We start from the raw sequence: 16684 nt of genomic DNA, 5'->3' as shown, positions 1-16684 counted from the left end.
CACTACCGGGAATTAACCACGGCCACACTCTCAGGGCGCCAAGCGCCGGCTCGGGGACACGCCGGCCACCACCTCAGCCGGCTAAGGGGAGCCCGAAACCTGCTGGCACCGCGGGAATCCACTATGGAGGCGTAAAGGGGGACCCATTGGGGTCCGCGAGGGGGTGGCAGGGGGAGGGGAGCGGAGGGAGGAGCTCCCGGGGAGGGAGCCGCGGAGGGCCGGGGTCCCGGGGCTGGAGGAGCTGGGTTGGCTTGGAGACCCGGGTCCGCTGCTGTGCAGGGCGGGGTTCCCGGAGGGGGCGGGGCTCTGGGCGGTGCGGTGCGGGGCGGGGGCGGGCACAGCGCGGGGCGGGGCGCGGGCCCGGAGCGGCAGGCAGGCCGGGCATGGCGTCCATGGCGGCGGCGATCGCGGCCTCGCGCTCGGCGGTCATGAGCGGGAACCGGCCTCTAGACGACCGGGAGCGAAAGCGCTTCACTTACTTCTCGTCGCTGAGCCCCATGGCCAGGAAGATCATGCAGGACAAGGAGAAGATCCGCGAGAAGTACGGGCCCGAGTGGGCGCGGCTGCCGCCCGCGCAGCAGGACGAGATCATCGACCGGTGCCTGGTGGGGCCGCGCGCTCCGGCGCCCCGAGACCCCGGGGACTCGGAGGAGCTCATGCGCTTCCCCGGCCTGCGCGGGCCCGCGGGCCAGAAGGTGGTGCGCTTCGGGGACGAGGTAGGTGCGGGCCTGGCCGCGGACCCTCTTCCGCGCCCAGCGCCCCGAGGCGCCCCGGCCCGGGGGGCACATGCCGGCGTGAGGCCGCCCCAGCTGGTAGGGGCTGGAAAGGAAAAGGCAGGAATGGCAGTGGGTGGGAGGGGAGCCCCAGAGCCGAAGGTCGGGGGATGGGAGTTCCGCTAGGGGAGTTGGTTAAGAGGTGGGGTCGTTAAAGAACCTCCATCTAGACTTGATCCGCCGCCTCGCACGGACTCCAGAGACTTCTCCCGGAGCCGTCGTAAGCGAGGCTGACCAAAGTGCAAACAACAAGCAGTTTTAAACCAGACAAGCCTGGGTTTTAATCCAGCTCTGCTACTTACTACCTGTATGGCGGTGGGTGAATTAACTTCTTAGAGCCTCAGTTTCCACTGTGTAAAACAGGGATAATAACGCCCACCCCGTGCCTGCCCGTGAAGGCACTCAGCATATGATATATACTAACGTGAATACTTGTGGTGAGATGTATGGGGAAAGTAAAATTGCCAAGCCAGGTAACAGGAAAGAAAAGGTGTCTTCCAAGATAAAGAGGGAAACCCATCCATCACCCTAAGATGTTTTCCAAGTGAGCACGACGTCCAGGGTGTGTTTTAGGGGTGAGCATGGTGACCCTGTTTTCCACCAAAAAACTAAGGGATGATAAGCTTAAATGAGCTCCAGTAAGTCTTGGCCACATAACAGGGCATGTTTAGGTCTCAGATCTAGGCACTGTCCAGACTGCTAGAGGGGCAGTAGAAACGCTGAATCTGTTCCAGAAAAAGCTCAGGGATGACCCACACTTAGACACAAAGGCCTGAGTCTTCTGTGGGGTTCAGAAACTTGGTCTTCTTTTTCTCAGAAATGTGTTTAACCGAAGCTTGTTTGGTGCCCTTAGAATTTGCACTGTGGCTCTTTGGCCTTTCAAATTCAACTCTTGCCATGAGGAGCAAAGTCAAGCAGAGCAAAGTGTGAGAATGAAATCGCTCGCTGTTAAGGCTATTTCTTGGGCTAGAGGGGAGAGAAGCTGGGAGAGTTTTTTTTCTGAGGTAGTTGTGGATTATGGATGGAATTCAAGTTAGGGAGGTTTAGATCAGATTTTCAGGCTTGGGTGTGCTGAGACATTTATTAATACGAAGTGTTCATGGTCATAAACCCACTTTAGTGTGAGGGAAACGTGAAATGACTGAAGGATGCTGCCAGTGTTGCTCTATTCTGATGGAATCAAAAGGAAATTCTCGACTGGACTTCAAATTCTGATGGCTTTGCCAGGAAAAACAGGGTGTGGTAAACTGGGGAGGGGAAAATATAGGTTTTAAAATGTATTCCTAGAGCCGAAACATTTTCAGTGGGAAAATATGTGTATTTATAAAGATATGTGTGCAGTGTTTGTGCCCAGATTTGGGGGATGAAAAAGCAGGCAGCACTCCTTTGGAAGAGTCACGAATAAATATGAGAGGAAGTAAACTTCTAAGTACTTACAAATGTTGGAGAGTGACTGTCATTTTCCCTTAGCTTGGTGTCCAGCTAAGAATATCTACACGCCTACTCATGATCAAAAAACCCTTGTCATAGAAGAGCCCAGTATCACTGACGAGGAAGAATATGGCCAAGTTAATTTTTTATTCTCATTCCTTATCTGGTGCCAGACTGAGCTGTTTCTTAATTTGTAAACTCAATGTGATTTCAAAGCAAGTGGGACTGTCCTGTGCTGTGGTGCCTGCATGTCCTTCCAGGAGCAACTCAGGAGAATTGAATCTCAGCTTTGCAAAACCAGCTGAGAGCATGTTCTGAAATGCTTCTGACCAGCCTCAGCTCAGACGGCAGAGGGGCAGATAGACCCTGTATTTTAACAGAGGTACATAGGAACATGGCCCAGGGTACGTTTTTGCCTGCAGTGGCTGTGTAGGTTAATAGCAGTGGGGAATTTAAATTCCCCTGGACTGGGCCAGAGGTTGGCACCAAAGTGGAGTCAGTTGTCTCATTGTTGTCCCCACGAGATCATTCATGGAGGAGGGCCAGCTCCTAGGCACAGAGATGATGGATAAGGACAGGGTAGGCTGCTGAACAGAGGTACCCCCCAAATAGGTGACCCCAAGTTTGTCTTAAAGGACTGTAAACTAGATAGACTGGGGCCCTGTGTCCCTTCCCACTTGATCAGTCTTCTGATGTGGTCCTGGGGCCTCCGCAGCCCTTTCTGCTGCCCTGAAGGACACTGACTATTTCTTTGAATGGTGTCCTCTCCCCCATTGCCAGTAGTGTTTTTCTGTCTCACATAGCAACATTTTAAGTCAGAGCATGCAAATATAGCCTCCAAATGTGGTGACCATCTTCTAGACATTTCTTGTGTATTGCAGGAACAAATAGAAATTGATTGTATGATGCTGATCACAGATCTTCATGGTTTTGAATGTGGTCAGGGGCTCAGTTCGCTCACTGAAGTTGCCTTTGCATCTGACAGGTGTGGCGTCCGTGTGTGTTTTCATCCTCATCCTCTGGCCTGAGGCCCAGATGGCCCCTTGCCTTGATGACTTAACCTGGTTCTCCGCAGGGAAGGAGGCTGCTGCCTTTGAGTACTGAAGCCGTGAAGGGCCCTATCAGTCTTTAGGTTCTTGCTTCCTTGGAAATCAGCTGAGCAAATATTTCTCAAAGCCTGTTATATTAGAGACAAGGCATTCTAGCTTAGGGTACTTCATCCTCCCATAATCTTTACCAACTCCTTTAAAAATCCCCCCCATGTGAACATGTGATCTCAGTAAAAAAGCACAGAAGTATAGCTTCAACCTAGGCCCTAACCCCTTCCCACAGCCACCCAACCCCCTTTTGTGGAAAATCTGGAGCTGCTGCTGGAAGAACATGTCTCAACCAGCAAAAGGAGAGAAGCCTGCAGAGCCCCAAGTCCTGGATTCTTGTCCTGACCATGCCACCAGCAAGGTGTCGCCTCTCTTAAGGGGTAGTTTGCCCCTCTTTGAAGTCTGGTGGCAGAACCAATGGCTCACAGAGTTTCAAACCCGCTGGCCTGGCTTGGAGCAGGCACAGACATTGGGGACATGCACTTTGGGTCCAGTATTTTGGTAAGAACATTAAGGCAGGTTTGCAAATGGATGCTTTTGACAGTGTTTCGCCCGCGCTGCTTGATTGCTGCGTTCTTCCTCCAGCAGTAGGGTTTCAGGAATGGCTTACTTTGGAGGGGAAAGTTTTTCATTTTAAAAGGATCACCCTGTCTGCTTCTGCTGTTTCCTGTTATCCCAAAGGAGAAAACCCCACACACCTCTGATTGTTAAGAATCTGTTGCTCCCTGCTCCTGCCCCCAATCTCCTTGTCACTGATCTAGCGAGATGTGAGTACGTGGTGAGAATTACAGGGTTCCACATTCTGTGAGATATTCTTGACTCCAGATGGGCCCTAAGCAGATGACTAGGGAACTTTGGGCAGCTGGTGCATCTTGTTTGCATGGACCTACTTGCCTCTTCCATCTCTCCATACGGTGGAGCTGGGCAAGAAGGGTGTTTCCATATCCCTAATTGGGGTTTCACATGTTGTGGAACATGGATTTTTAGACCCCGGAGCCAGACAGCTCTGTCCCCTCTTCAACAGCTTGGCATGATCCTCTGCCATGTCCTTCCAGCACCTTCATATCTGCCCCTCCTACAGGAACCTGGGGACTTGCTGTTGCTCTCTTACTCCTCTTGGCCTTAGCTTCCTTTTCTGAAGCTGTTCTTGCCTCCCTGTATCTCCTGCAGTGCCTGTGGCCTCTTAGTCCTTAGGCTAGAGGACTCCACAGGTGCTGCGGCTATGGGTACCTGTGTTTAGCAAACTGCTGAGCTGCTGCACCCGCTCTGTGTGGTTAAGGCTATCTGCAAAAGACTTTTCTGCAAACCTAGGGGCCTGTGTGCTGGCCAGCCTAGAGGTTTGCTTTCTAAAATAAACCAATTTATTATAAAAGTTTTTACCTGTACATTAACGTTAAAAGTTTCAAACCAGGCAGAAGCAGCATTATAAAACAGCTGGTAGAATCAATCGCTTCAGAACTTTCTTGAGCATTACGTCTTTGTTAGATTTGAGTTTGGCTGCTGTGTCTCCTCATCCTCTTTGCCTTTAGTAGACTGGCCTTTTCATTTTGAAATCTGACATTAAGAAAAAAGAAAGAAAGAAGGAAGGAAGGAGGGAGGGAGGGAGGGAAAGAAGGAAGGAAGGAAAGAAAGAGAGAGAGAGAGAGAAAATTAGGGAGTTGCTTTCTCAGCATTTTGGACTCATTTTTTAAGGAAGGTGGAATGTTTGATTTATGATTCCCACTTTTTGCCTGGTGTATCCGTGGATGTTTTAGAAGGGATGGCAGGGTTTTCTGAGTCCCTCTACCTGGGGCCCTGGGCAGGAGTTGAGATGACCCTGCTTCAAATCCAGTTCCACGGGCTGAGAGGAGAGGGCGGTTGGGCCTGTTCTGTGAGCTTCCCTTTCATGTTGTGGGTTCTCTGCCCCGAGTAGCACCTGGCCTGGTTCCCTGGGAGCTAAGGCCTCTCCTCCCCAGGCACCTCTGCCTGCTAGCTCTTGTGGGAGGGTGGCCCAGTGGCAGCCAGGGAACAGGTTTAGCAAAGAAATGAAGTGACTTGGTCACTGACATGCAGGGAGGGAGGGCAGGAAGCATGGCGACAGGTGTGGAGTCATCTTTTAATTGGTAAGAGTCACTTCTACACTCTAAGCAAGGGATTCCCATAGTACTAGAGAAAATATCTATTATTTCTTCTTCTTCTTCTTCTTCTTCTTCTTCTTCTTCTTCTTCTTCTTCTTCTTCTTCTTCTTCTTCTTTTCTTCTTCTTCTTCTTCTTCTTCTTCTTCTTCTTCTTCTTCTTCTTCTTCCTCCTCCTCCTCCTCCTCCTCCTCCTCCTCCTCCTCCTCCTCCTCCGAAGGAAGATGAGACCATTTGTTTAGACTTCCTGTCATAGTTTGCTCATTTCTTTAGAATTTCCTCCACCTACTCTGTATCCTGTTTCCATTACCATGCTCGCACTGAGTTTTTGTTTTGCTGTAATCTATGGAGGACTGAGTTTCTGGATTCGTATTCATGGCGGAAAACATGCCCAGTGGTGAAATCAGGACTGTTTTTCTGTCTTTGGAACTGCAGTGTTGTATTTCCAGTTATGGAAACCCCCTTATCTCAGCAGAGTTAAAAATATTACAAGTCAAAGGGAAAAGCATGGATTCCATAAATATGTAAACAATACTTCCTAAAAATAAGCAGTTGGTAAAAAAAGAACATATTTTAATCATTCTTCCGTACTCTCCTCTTTTTAAATAGACTTAATTTTTAAGAGCAGTTTTAGATTCACAGCAAAATTGAGCAGAAAGTACAAAGCTCTCATTACTTCTCTGGCTCCCCCACTGTCAGCATCCACGCCACAGTGGTGCATTTGTGACAGCTGATGAATGTACATTGACACATCGTTACCACCCAAAGTCCATAGTTTGGGGTTCACTCTTGGGTTGTCCACTGTATGGATCTTGACAAATGAATAATGACATGTACCCACCACTGTAATATCACACAGGGGAGTTTCACTGCCCTAAAAATTCTCTGTGTTCCATTTATTTATCCTTCCCTCTCCCCAACCCCTGGCAGCCAACGATGTTTTAACTGTCTCCATGGTTTTGCCTTTTCCAGAATGTAATGTGATTGGATTCATACAATATGCAGCCTTTTGAGATTGGCTTCTTTTACTTAGTGATACTCATTTAAGGTTCTTCCATGTCTTTCTATGACTTGGTAGCTCATTTCTTTTTCTTGCTAAATAATGTTCCATTGTCTGGATGTATCACAGTTTACTTATCCAATAACTGAAACACATCTTGGTTGCTTCTAAGTTTTGGCAATTATGAGTAAAACATCTGTGTGTAGGTTTTTTGTGTGGACCAAAGTCTTCAGTTCATCTGGGTAAATACCAAGGAGTGTGATTATCTCACTCCTGTAACATATTTATTTGTGGAGAAATAAATATAGAAATAACTACAGCAGAAGCACTGTTGAATTTGTGCATGGAGCTGCGGTTGGGAGGCTCTCAGTTGGTCAACATGTCCAGGGTGCTGTCATTATCAGTGACAACAACCAGTGTTGTCACTTGGTAATTAAGCCTTACAGTTGATCCACAGGACAGGCTCTGGCATCTCTGAGGGAGTGAGGGGCACGACACAGCTCACCAGGAACAATGTGTTCCACCCGGGATGAGCCAAGATACCCAGGCCACCTGGCATCACTACAGGGTGACACACTCTGCAACCTATGGGACTTTCTGTCCTGCTCACATGCTCCGCTGTCTAAACCTTATTTCTCTAGCTTATAGAATTTCTCAGTTTACATTTCTTACCTTCAAGCCAAGATGCCACAGGTGTCAACCAGAAACTCTCCTTATTTATGAACTTCAGGCAGACGACCATTTCTGGCGTCAATGTGTGTGTTGTTGTGTTCCCAGATGTTGATGCTGTTTTAGAATCACCCCAGAAAGCCTCACTACCCGCCCAGCTGTTTTTCCTGGAACAGCTTGTGGAGGCTAAGGGAGCCCCCATGCTGGACAGCGCCCTCTGCAGGCGGTATCCATGCACACACCAGAAAGAAACACTTGCAGAATGTGATGAGTATCAGGATGTTTGTTATGGTTGTAGCCTGTGGTGTGCTGGTAAATATTTAACAGCCGGCTCAGGGGGAGTGAGGCGGACTAGCCCTGACTTCTAGCATTTGCCAGTTGCCATGACCAGATACTCCACCGTGGCCTGTTCCATGCTCTTGGCGTGACTTAATGGGATGCACAACTGGGCACTGCACTATGTGGTATTTCCACCTTACACATACAATGGATGCAAATAACCTCAAGACCATGGATAATAGTAACTGTATTGAAATGTTGAGTTTCTAGTGTTTGTTACTTTTTTGGGGGGGGGCACACTTTGAAAAAACATTCAGTTTTTAGAGTAGTTTTAGGTTCCAGCAAAATTGAACAGAAAGTACAGAGGGTTCCCACACAGACCTTTCCTAAAATGTACACACAGACATGCATATGCATGCAGCCTTCCCCACCATCGACATCCTAAACCAGAGTGGTGCATTGATTGCAATCAATGAACCTGCATTGTTTTTATCATTGTCATGCGAAGTCTCTGGTTTACACTAGGGGTCGCTCTTGGAGGTGTACACCATGATGGTATCATACAGAGGGGAGCCACTGCCTTAACAGAAATCCTCTGTGCGTCACCTGCTCATGCCTCCTGCCCCCCAGGCTCTGGTAGCCACTGATCTTTTTACTGTCTCTGTAGTTTTGCCTTTTCCAGAATATCATATAGCTGGAATCATACAATATGTAACCTCTTTAGATTGGCTTCTTCCACTTAATAATATTCATTTGAGGTTCCTCCGTGTCTTTCCACGACTTTTTATTGTGGTAAAATACGTATAACAAAATTTACCATTTTAACCACTTTTCAGTGTATAGTCCGAGGCATTTAGTACAGTCACAATGTTGTGCAATCATCATCACCATCCATTTCCAGAACTCGTGTATTATTTGAAGTGAAATTATATCCTTTAAAGAATTAAACTCTGTATATATTAAACAATAACTCCCCATTTCCTGGCCTCAGTCCCTGATAACCTCTGTTCTACTTTCTGTCTCTATTATTTTGCCTACTCTAGGTACCTTATATAAGTGGAATCATATCATTTTTGTCCTTGTGTTTGTCTTAGTTCACTAAGCATAATGTCTTCAAGGTTCATCCATGTTGAAGCCTGTATCAGAATTTCTTTCCTTTTTAAGACTGAATAGTATTCCATTGTATGGATAAACCACATTTTGTTTATGCATTCATCTGTCAGCGGATACCTGGTTGCTTTCATCTTTTGGTTATTGTGAATGGCGCAGTTATAAACATTGGGGTATAAGGATCTCTGAGCCTGTGCTTCCAGTTCTTTTGGGTGTATACCTAGGAATGAAATTGCTGGAACAAATGGTAATTGTATGTGTAATTTTTTGAGGAACTGCCGAAGTGTTTTATATAATGGCTGCTTCATTTACATTCCCACCAAAAGTGCACAAGGGTTTCAGTGCCTCCACATCCTCACCAATATTTGCTACTTTCTGCTTTTTGATAGTAGCCATCCTTATGGGTGTGAAGTATATTACCTTTATTTTTAATACAATGGATTTAATTGCAAGCTTATATAATTCACCTTTTAAATCACGCAGTTAAGGTATTTAACAACAGGTTCAAGAAATTCCTCCAAATTTTGCAATCAGCTCTCGTTAGTTGGTGCAAGCCTGCTCCAACACACCTCTGCTTGCAGCCTTGCAGCCTCCAAAAATAAAAGTGTTTAGGAACCATAGAGTTGTTAAGCCCTCCAGTATCCATTTTTTATCAACAAGCAAAGAAGTAAATGCTGGCAATATGATTCAAACATGTATTCCAGCACTATGGAAAAAAAAAATATGCTTTATTATTATTTTTAAAATTCTGTTTCATTTAGGGTTTAGGAGGTACACACTGAATTGGATGAACATTTCCCAGAGAAGAGCAAATACTCTCAAGGTCTCTGGGATGTTAGGGGAAAAGATTGTGTGTGTGTGTGTTTATCCCAGAGTTCTTGGAGGTGCGTGGGGACTGGCAGAGCCTTTTACATGTAGTGCTGGCCTCTGATAATTGCCAAGTGCTCTGTGTTTCTGGTGGCTTTCTATAGTTTCCCCTCTGCTTTTTGGCTTTCTCCTCTGGGATTTGGTGATCGGAGGCATCTTTCTGCCCTGCACTCCAGAGAAGACATTGTTTCTGGAGAGATTCAGTGCTGCCTTTGGTATGGATGCCTCTTATGGAATTTGACTCTGAGGATAAGTCCTGGCCCACAATGAAGCCCACTCTCTTGTCGGGTGGCCTAAGTAACAGATGTTTTTTGGCACTTAGATGATTTCAGATCCTAGGCGCCAGAGAGGGGGGTGGGAAAGCCTTCCAGGCAGTCCTAGAAAAAGCCTATGTGATTGGTCCAAAAGCATGTGCCTGGCCTCATTTTGGTTGCCTGCTGGTCACCATGGGAGTAGAAGAAAGGATAGCATTGTATGCGTGTGAGTGGGTGCCACCACTTTGCAATTCTGATCCCATTTGCATCCAACACCCTAGGGAGCCTGTTCTTGCCACCAGTGCTTTTTGTGGCTAGAGCGTGCAGTCAAAGGCTGACATCAGAGCTTCCATCACATTTTTGTTTGGCATGTTTATTTTTGTTAAGCACTTTATTGTTTTTTATGAGCTCAGAATTACAGAAACCCAAGGAATCTGCCCCTTGACTTCATTTCTTGCTGGAGCAAACAAAAGACTATTGACTCGACACTAAGTTGGGGAGAAATCACAGTGTGACCCTTTCTACCCCTGCGACCCCCTTGGAATTTCAGCTAATATGGGTTGCAGTCACTAGAGAGTTGGCTGTCCCCAAGCTCTGGGCTAAGTCTTTGTTCCTCAGAGTCTTGTATACTGAGCCACCTTCCAAAGCAAAAAGCCTTATTATTTTAATCTTTGCAGATGTCAAAGGGACTCAAGGTATATAATTAATATTTAGAATCATATCGAGTAACAGGGGAGTCCAGCTACATCATGCCCCGCCCTGGCCAGCGTTCCTGCCCTCTGCCTGCCCCGCAGGTGTTCATACACTTCCTCTTTCCATTTGGGTGGCCAGCGGCCTGTCCGATTCTGGATGGAAGGAGCACCTTTGCCAGTTGATTTCCATTTACCTTCTTCCAAAGATCCAAAGCCGGGTCTCTACTCTACCCTGTGGATGGCTGGCTGTTCCTTGTGGGACTAAGAGCTGTGAAGAGCCGGTGAAGTCTTAGGGGGAGTGTGAGTGTGGGGTGTGGAGGCTGGGGAGGAAAGTCAACCTGTGAAAATATCCAGGCTTGTGCAGAGATCATTTATTCACGAAGAGTTAATGAATGATTAACTAGAATAAATGATACTTATTCCATCAGCCTCTTTTATTTTTCCCATGTGAAAACAAAGCCCTTCTTGGTTTGATTACTTCTAAAAGGAACTCAGAGGGTTCTGAGGATTTTAGGAACTTTGGTTATTTAGCTTAACTGTACCCCTAGCATACACACAGAGACATGGACCAGGAGCCCCCTACAGCTGAAGGCTGGCCCTCCGCCTCTGCTAGGAGACATCTAACCGCAAATCCTTGGTAACTCACATTCCTTCAGGCATCCATTTCCATTTTTGGAGGAACGAAGTTTGTGCATTGGGAAGTAACTTGAGTTTAACTGAAATTCCAAACAAAATGAGGTTCCTCTCATTTTTAAAGGTTTTGCTTGACAGCCATGAGGCAGTGCATACCAACCAGTTCAGAAATCAGGATCATACACAAATACCATTATAGGAGATTGACTGTAACACTTTGAGGATGGGGGTCTTCTTACTGTGCACATGGTCATCAGTTGCACACACTACATGGTTCTCAGAACTGACTGTTTGATACACTTTAATGCAGCTTGACCCAGTTTGTAAGGCTTTCCCCTGACTTTTGTAATTCTTAATATTTATAACTAGTATCTTTGTTAGTGTTGTTTTTTTCCTGATATAAATGTGTTTAGTCCTTTTATATGCACTCCTGGGAAAATAAAGACCTAATTCTGGCCTTTCAACCGTCTCTTCTCTGGGTTTTCCTTGCTCTTTACCCCCAGTATTTGTGAAGTATTTGTGCCACAAATGTACCAGTCCCTACTGCACAGAACCAAGGCACACAGCACAGCCATCAGGACACAGAACTGGATCTCTACCCTGTCGATGGCCGGCTCTTCCTCCTGGGGCCAAGAGCTGTAAGGAGCCTGTACCCCCACATTGGGAAGTCTTGGGGCAGTGTGAGTGTTGGGAGGGGGAGATTGTGGGGGAAAATCAACCTGTGAAAGGATCTGGGCTTGTGCAGAGTTTGTTTATTCACATATTCTCAAAGAGTAAGTGAGCGTCCGCTACGGTCAGTCGCTGAGTCTTCCAGGCACTGGGGATAGAGGAGTGGACAAAGGCCCTGCTGTGTCACCCTTGTCATCTAGGATTGGCCGTGCTTGGGCTGTGCTGGGGAGTCATCACACACTTCCTTCCCCATCCCTCCTTCTTGGGAATAGGCCTTCAGCTGCCCAGACCCTGGCATGCCTTCGTTATTCGAGTTCAAAGACTGAGCTCCCACTGGCTGTTCATGTTAGGAGGTGTCTGCACAGAGAACGCAGGCTCGGGGTCTGGAAGGCTGAACGTGTACACTTATATGTTGGTGAGGCACTCCCCCTGCGTGGGCCCTGGCATTTGCCCCCAGTGTCTGAGGCTAAGCTGGGGTGGCAGAGGCTCTGTCAGAAGCTGAAAGAAGAGGGTCTGTGGGCAGGACTGGTTTGCCCTGTAGATGAGAGGGAAGCCAGACCACTTGACTTAGGGGCGCAGAGTCAGTGTGCCTCTGGGTGGAAAGAAAACGGTTATCCAGGGATACTTAGGGAAGGACATAAATCACCTGGAGTTTTGGGGAGATATGGATATGATCTCAGTTTAAAATATTTTATCCCATTTTCGCCTGTATCACCCAGTGTGTCCTGATTTTTCATTCTGAAAATAGTTCCCAGTGGAAGCAGTCAGACATGGTGCATACCTGTAGTCCCAGCTGCTCTGGACACCAAGGCAGGAGCATCACTTGAGCCCAGGAGTTTGCGTCCAGCCTGGCCAACATACTGAGACCCCATCTTTTAGAACAAACAAACAAACAAAAATTACCCAATTGAAGCTGGACACAGATGAGACATTTGCTAGCACAGGAATAACTGCAGGCAGAGGGTGGGACCTAAGGAAAGGTGACTTCTCCAGGTTATTTGTGCAGGCCAGTGAACAAAACATACTGGATCCAAGGTCAAATTCCTAGTGATTGTTCTATAGGGCTCTTTCTGTCCTGCTCTGTTTGGTGGGGGTGGGGCATGATTTCAGAGTTCTTGTTATAATTAGTCACATGGATTACATTGGCGTTTTTCTTCATTGATTCTGCTGATCCATGCCCTTGAGCTCTCCGGTAGGCCTGTTGGGGAGGAGGGGAGCTACTGTGTTGGCATTGACTGGCAGATTATGGCCTGGCATTATTTTCCCGGATTACCTCATTTAATCCTTGTAACAGCCCTGCAAGGGAAGTCTCATTCTGCTTTTACAGATGAGGAAACTGAGGCTCAAAAAGGCCAAGTCATCTTCCCAAGGCCGCACAGCTAATCATTGTTCAGGGCTGAGTCTGTGCCTGATTCTGCTGAGACCATCAAGCCCTCGTCCACTCCTACTCAGCTCATCTGTCAGAGTCCACTGGGGGGCCTCACCGGCATTCCCTGTTGTCTGTTTGGCTGGGGAGGGGAGTGTCTGGCAGCCTCAGTGGGAAAGGTGAGGGAGCAATCTGGCCAAGATGGTCAGCACGTTATATTGAGAGTGTCAAAGCATCAGGCTTGTTTAGAGCCAGCAGTTGGGATTATTCCTAAGTTTTAGTTCCCTCATGGTCCTGGGTGGATGTTGGCATGGGATATGTCTAGGTTTGGATTTCAGATTTATTCTTGAATTTTTATTTCAGGATCTAACTTGGCAAGATGAGCACTCTGCCCCTTTCTCCTGGGAAACAAGGGTAAGTTGGATTAAATTTAGATCTATTTGTTCTTTTAAAAAGAATTGAATAGTTGTGTATTTTTCTTTCAGCATTTGATGGACTCAGAAGACAGCCCCCTGACTGCCAGGCTGCAGGGGATGTGCCCATTGTTGGTAGAAAAGGAGGGGATGGGAGGAGCATGGTGAGGAACTAGGAAACTATTGTGTGTGGTGTGGTGATAGAGTTCAAAGTAGTAGTGCTTTCAGCCAGGGTCCAATGAGGCCCCATGATGCCCATTGATTAAGGGGGCCAGCCCTCTTGGGGGCCCTTTCTCTGCTCATACCTCTAGTCCCCAGCACTTAGCACCTTGGTGAGAGATGCCCATAAGACAAAGTTTTGAGCAAATGGCAGGCGACGAGCAGGTTGATAGACATAGACATGCATTTAGCTAATTCATCCCAACTTGGATCACTATTCTGTCTCCCAGCCATTCTTCTTCTTCATCATTATCATCATCATTGCCAGAGCTGCTTAAGAGCATCAAGCTTCACTGATGTTAATTCATTTTTCCCTCTTCTAAGTTGCCCCAGTAGAAGTACATTCATAGGCAAAATGACTAAAAGGCAGGTGTCTTTAACCCAAGGAACAGAAATAAAAGACCAAGATTTTCTGAATTCTAGAACAATTTGGTGGTGTGTGTTGGAGGGTTCTTTACGTCATGAGAGTGTGTTACAGACAGAGACAGCGGTGAGCCTGGAATAGGGCTTGGACTCCTGGGCAGATCAGGGTTTTTAAATACTGAAACTTCAAGGCACTGGTTTTGTGGTTTTTCACTTGTCCACATCGTTGCTGATCAGAGGAGGCCTATAAGCAGGGTGGGCCCGAGTGAAGGACCCTGAGAGGCCCTTATGTAAGCGACTGTGTCTTAAAATGAGATGTTGCCCAAGGGTTCAGATGGACAAGGACCTCTGGCACTGTTCTTGGTACACAGACAGTATTTAGTAAGCTATTGCCAGTTGCCCTGGGTGAAGCGAGCTGGCCTCAGGGCATGGGTGCGTGGGACAGTTGAGATGATTGTTAGAGTTAAGAGGTGATTTTGGGAAAGACATGGCATTAATTTAGTCTCCCTAGGAATCTGGGTACTGGTTGCAGGGGTGACCAACATTGTCTTGGGAGAGAGCACAAGATGTTAAGGAGCCACCTGCGACTGGAATAGCTCCTAAATCCAACACTGGATCCTGTGTCTACTGACATTGCAAAGGAAGTCATAGGTGGGTAAAAAGTGCATCATTACATGGATTCTTAGCCGGGGCCCTCAATATTCCTTTTCTATGGGCTCCCAAAATGAGTAATTGTGAGAAACACTAATCCTATAGATGATATCTAGTGGTAATAGCCAGACAGATTCTCTGTGTGTTAGAAATGAGCAACCTTGGGTGTGGTGGCCCAGAAAGCAGTGCAGATTTTCCTGGACTGGGTCTGTAGTTGATGATATCACAGTAATAAAGGCAGAGGAAAGTAAAAAATAGTTAAAGTGTCCTAAGACCTAAGCTCATCATGTTCCCCATAAGAATATCTATTCTCTTAAGAATTTACCTTGTTAAATGTTCCCGAATCAGCTATTTGTGGGACAGGACAGTTCATCTTTTATTAACTTGGCATAAAAGACATTCTGGGACAAGGTAGTGCAGCTCCTGAAGTGGCCACTGATACAGACACAGCTGCTGGGGCCAGAGTGGGAAACAGGTGCCTGGAGAAGTTCTCGAGAACAGAAAGAGCAAGTACAGTCCACTTGGATCACACTTGTGCTGAGAGACTCATTGTCCACAGATACCAGCATATCTGGTCCCTTAGGAACCAGTGTAAATTGAGGAAGCTTGCTAAATCTGGTTAACATGTGTCACCTATCATAACTTGCATCCTTTTAGTAAAGTCTAGTCTTCATTGCTCAGAGTTTGCAGTTTCATTTCATGTTCCTGTTAGATGAGAGTTCCAGTTTGTTTCACAAACTGTTGGGCTTACTCTATGTCCTCACCTTCCTGTTTGATCTCTTGAGGTCAGACTTACTATAGTTTGCTATTAGAAATGTCTAGGGGCAAAACAGAGGGTATCTCGGAGAGCAAGAGAGCTGTCCCTTCCTCCTACTTCACTAGACAGTGCCGAGTTTTAGAAAGCCCATCACTCATTCCTCTTTAGTCTTAACCCTGGAGTGCCCTGCCACCCTGCTTGAAGAGATTTGCCAAACTCTTCTTAAGACTTCAGGGCTTATAAGAGCCTCATTGGAGAGCCACAAACAGGAGGTGGCTTTAGTGAAGGTAGGACCCCTCAATCTCCAGTTGCAGGAATGGAGGGAGACTTGGACCCCATTTCTTGTTACCTCTCAATTGATGCCTTCCTAACTCTATCAGTTCTCTATAGATGCATAACAAACTTAATGGCTTGAAGCAGCATTTTATGTGCTCATGATTGTGTGGGTCAGTGGTTGGAGCAGGGCTCAGCTGGACTGTTCTTCTGTCGGCCTTGCCTGGGATCACTCATGTGTCATCTGATCTCCTGATGGGAACTCGATGCTCTGAGAACCTTGCTTATGTGTCTGGTTGGTGCTGGGTGTTAGCTGGACCACATGTCTCCAGCAGGCAGCCTGGACTTCTTCACACAGAAGTGGAGAGATTGGTGTGCAGGAATGGAAGTGTACGAGGACTCTTTTTGAAGCTTAGGCTGGGTAATTGCATAGTATCACTTCTCCTCTGTTCTGCTGGTCAAATCAAGGCACAAGCCAGGCCAGATTCAATGTGTGAAGGAAGAGAATGCACCTCTTGATAGAAGAGCTGCGGTAAGTTTGCACCCATTTTAAATCTAAGATTCCATGCCCTAGTAGCTATGTCATTCATTCCATGCTTAACCTTGGTTATTTCTTTCCATTTTTAATTAATCACTCATCGATTTTTTTACGTTTTATTTTTAATTGTGGCAAAATACACACAACATAAAATTTCCCATCTTAATCATGTTTAAGTGTATAGTCTGGTGGCATTAAGTACATTCACATTTCTGTGCAAACATCATCATCCATCTTGAGAACTCTTTTCTAAAATTATTATTTTTAATTGACAAATGAAAAATTATATATATTTATGATGTATAACAAGATGTTTTGATATGTGTACACATCGTGGAATGATTAAGTCAACTTAATCCACACCTCCAGAACTCATCTCACAAAACTGAAACTCTGTTCCCACTAGAGAATGACTTCCCCCTACTCCCGCTAGCCCGCGGCAGCCACCATCTATTTTCTGTCTCTGAAATCATTCATTGATTTTTTTTTCCAGTAGACATTTATTGTGTACCCTGT

The 16684-nt window shown here is 46.5% G+C and overlaps 1 protein-coding gene across 2 annotated transcripts in view; it reads left to right on the top strand.

Moving 5' to 3' along the window:
- The first annotated feature begins 248 nt into the window (after nt 1–248).
- The window catches only part of C8H1orf198 (chromosome 8 C1orf198 homolog), a 30048-nt gene continuing 13612 nt past the window's right edge, over nt 249–16684 (top strand). For both annotated transcript variants that reach the window (XR_749172.2, XM_010374045.2), the window contains exons 1-2: nt 249–716; nt 13318–13368. Coding sequence is in view for 1 of the 2 variants with exons in the window: in XM_010374045.2 (XP_010372347.2) it covers nt 384–716; nt 13318–13368 (384 nt within the window). In the remaining variant the exon portion in view is untranslated. The remainder of the gene's footprint in view (nt 717–13317; nt 13369–16684) is intronic.

This window comes from Rhinopithecus roxellana, chromosome 8 (assembly GCF_007565055.1).
Source record: "Rhinopithecus roxellana isolate Shanxi Qingling chromosome 8, ASM756505v1, whole genome shotgun sequence".
Classification (NCBI taxonomy): domain Eukaryota; kingdom Metazoa; phylum Chordata; class Mammalia; order Primates; family Cercopithecidae; genus Rhinopithecus; species Rhinopithecus roxellana.
This window is presented reverse-complemented; position numbering and strand designations above follow the sequence as displayed.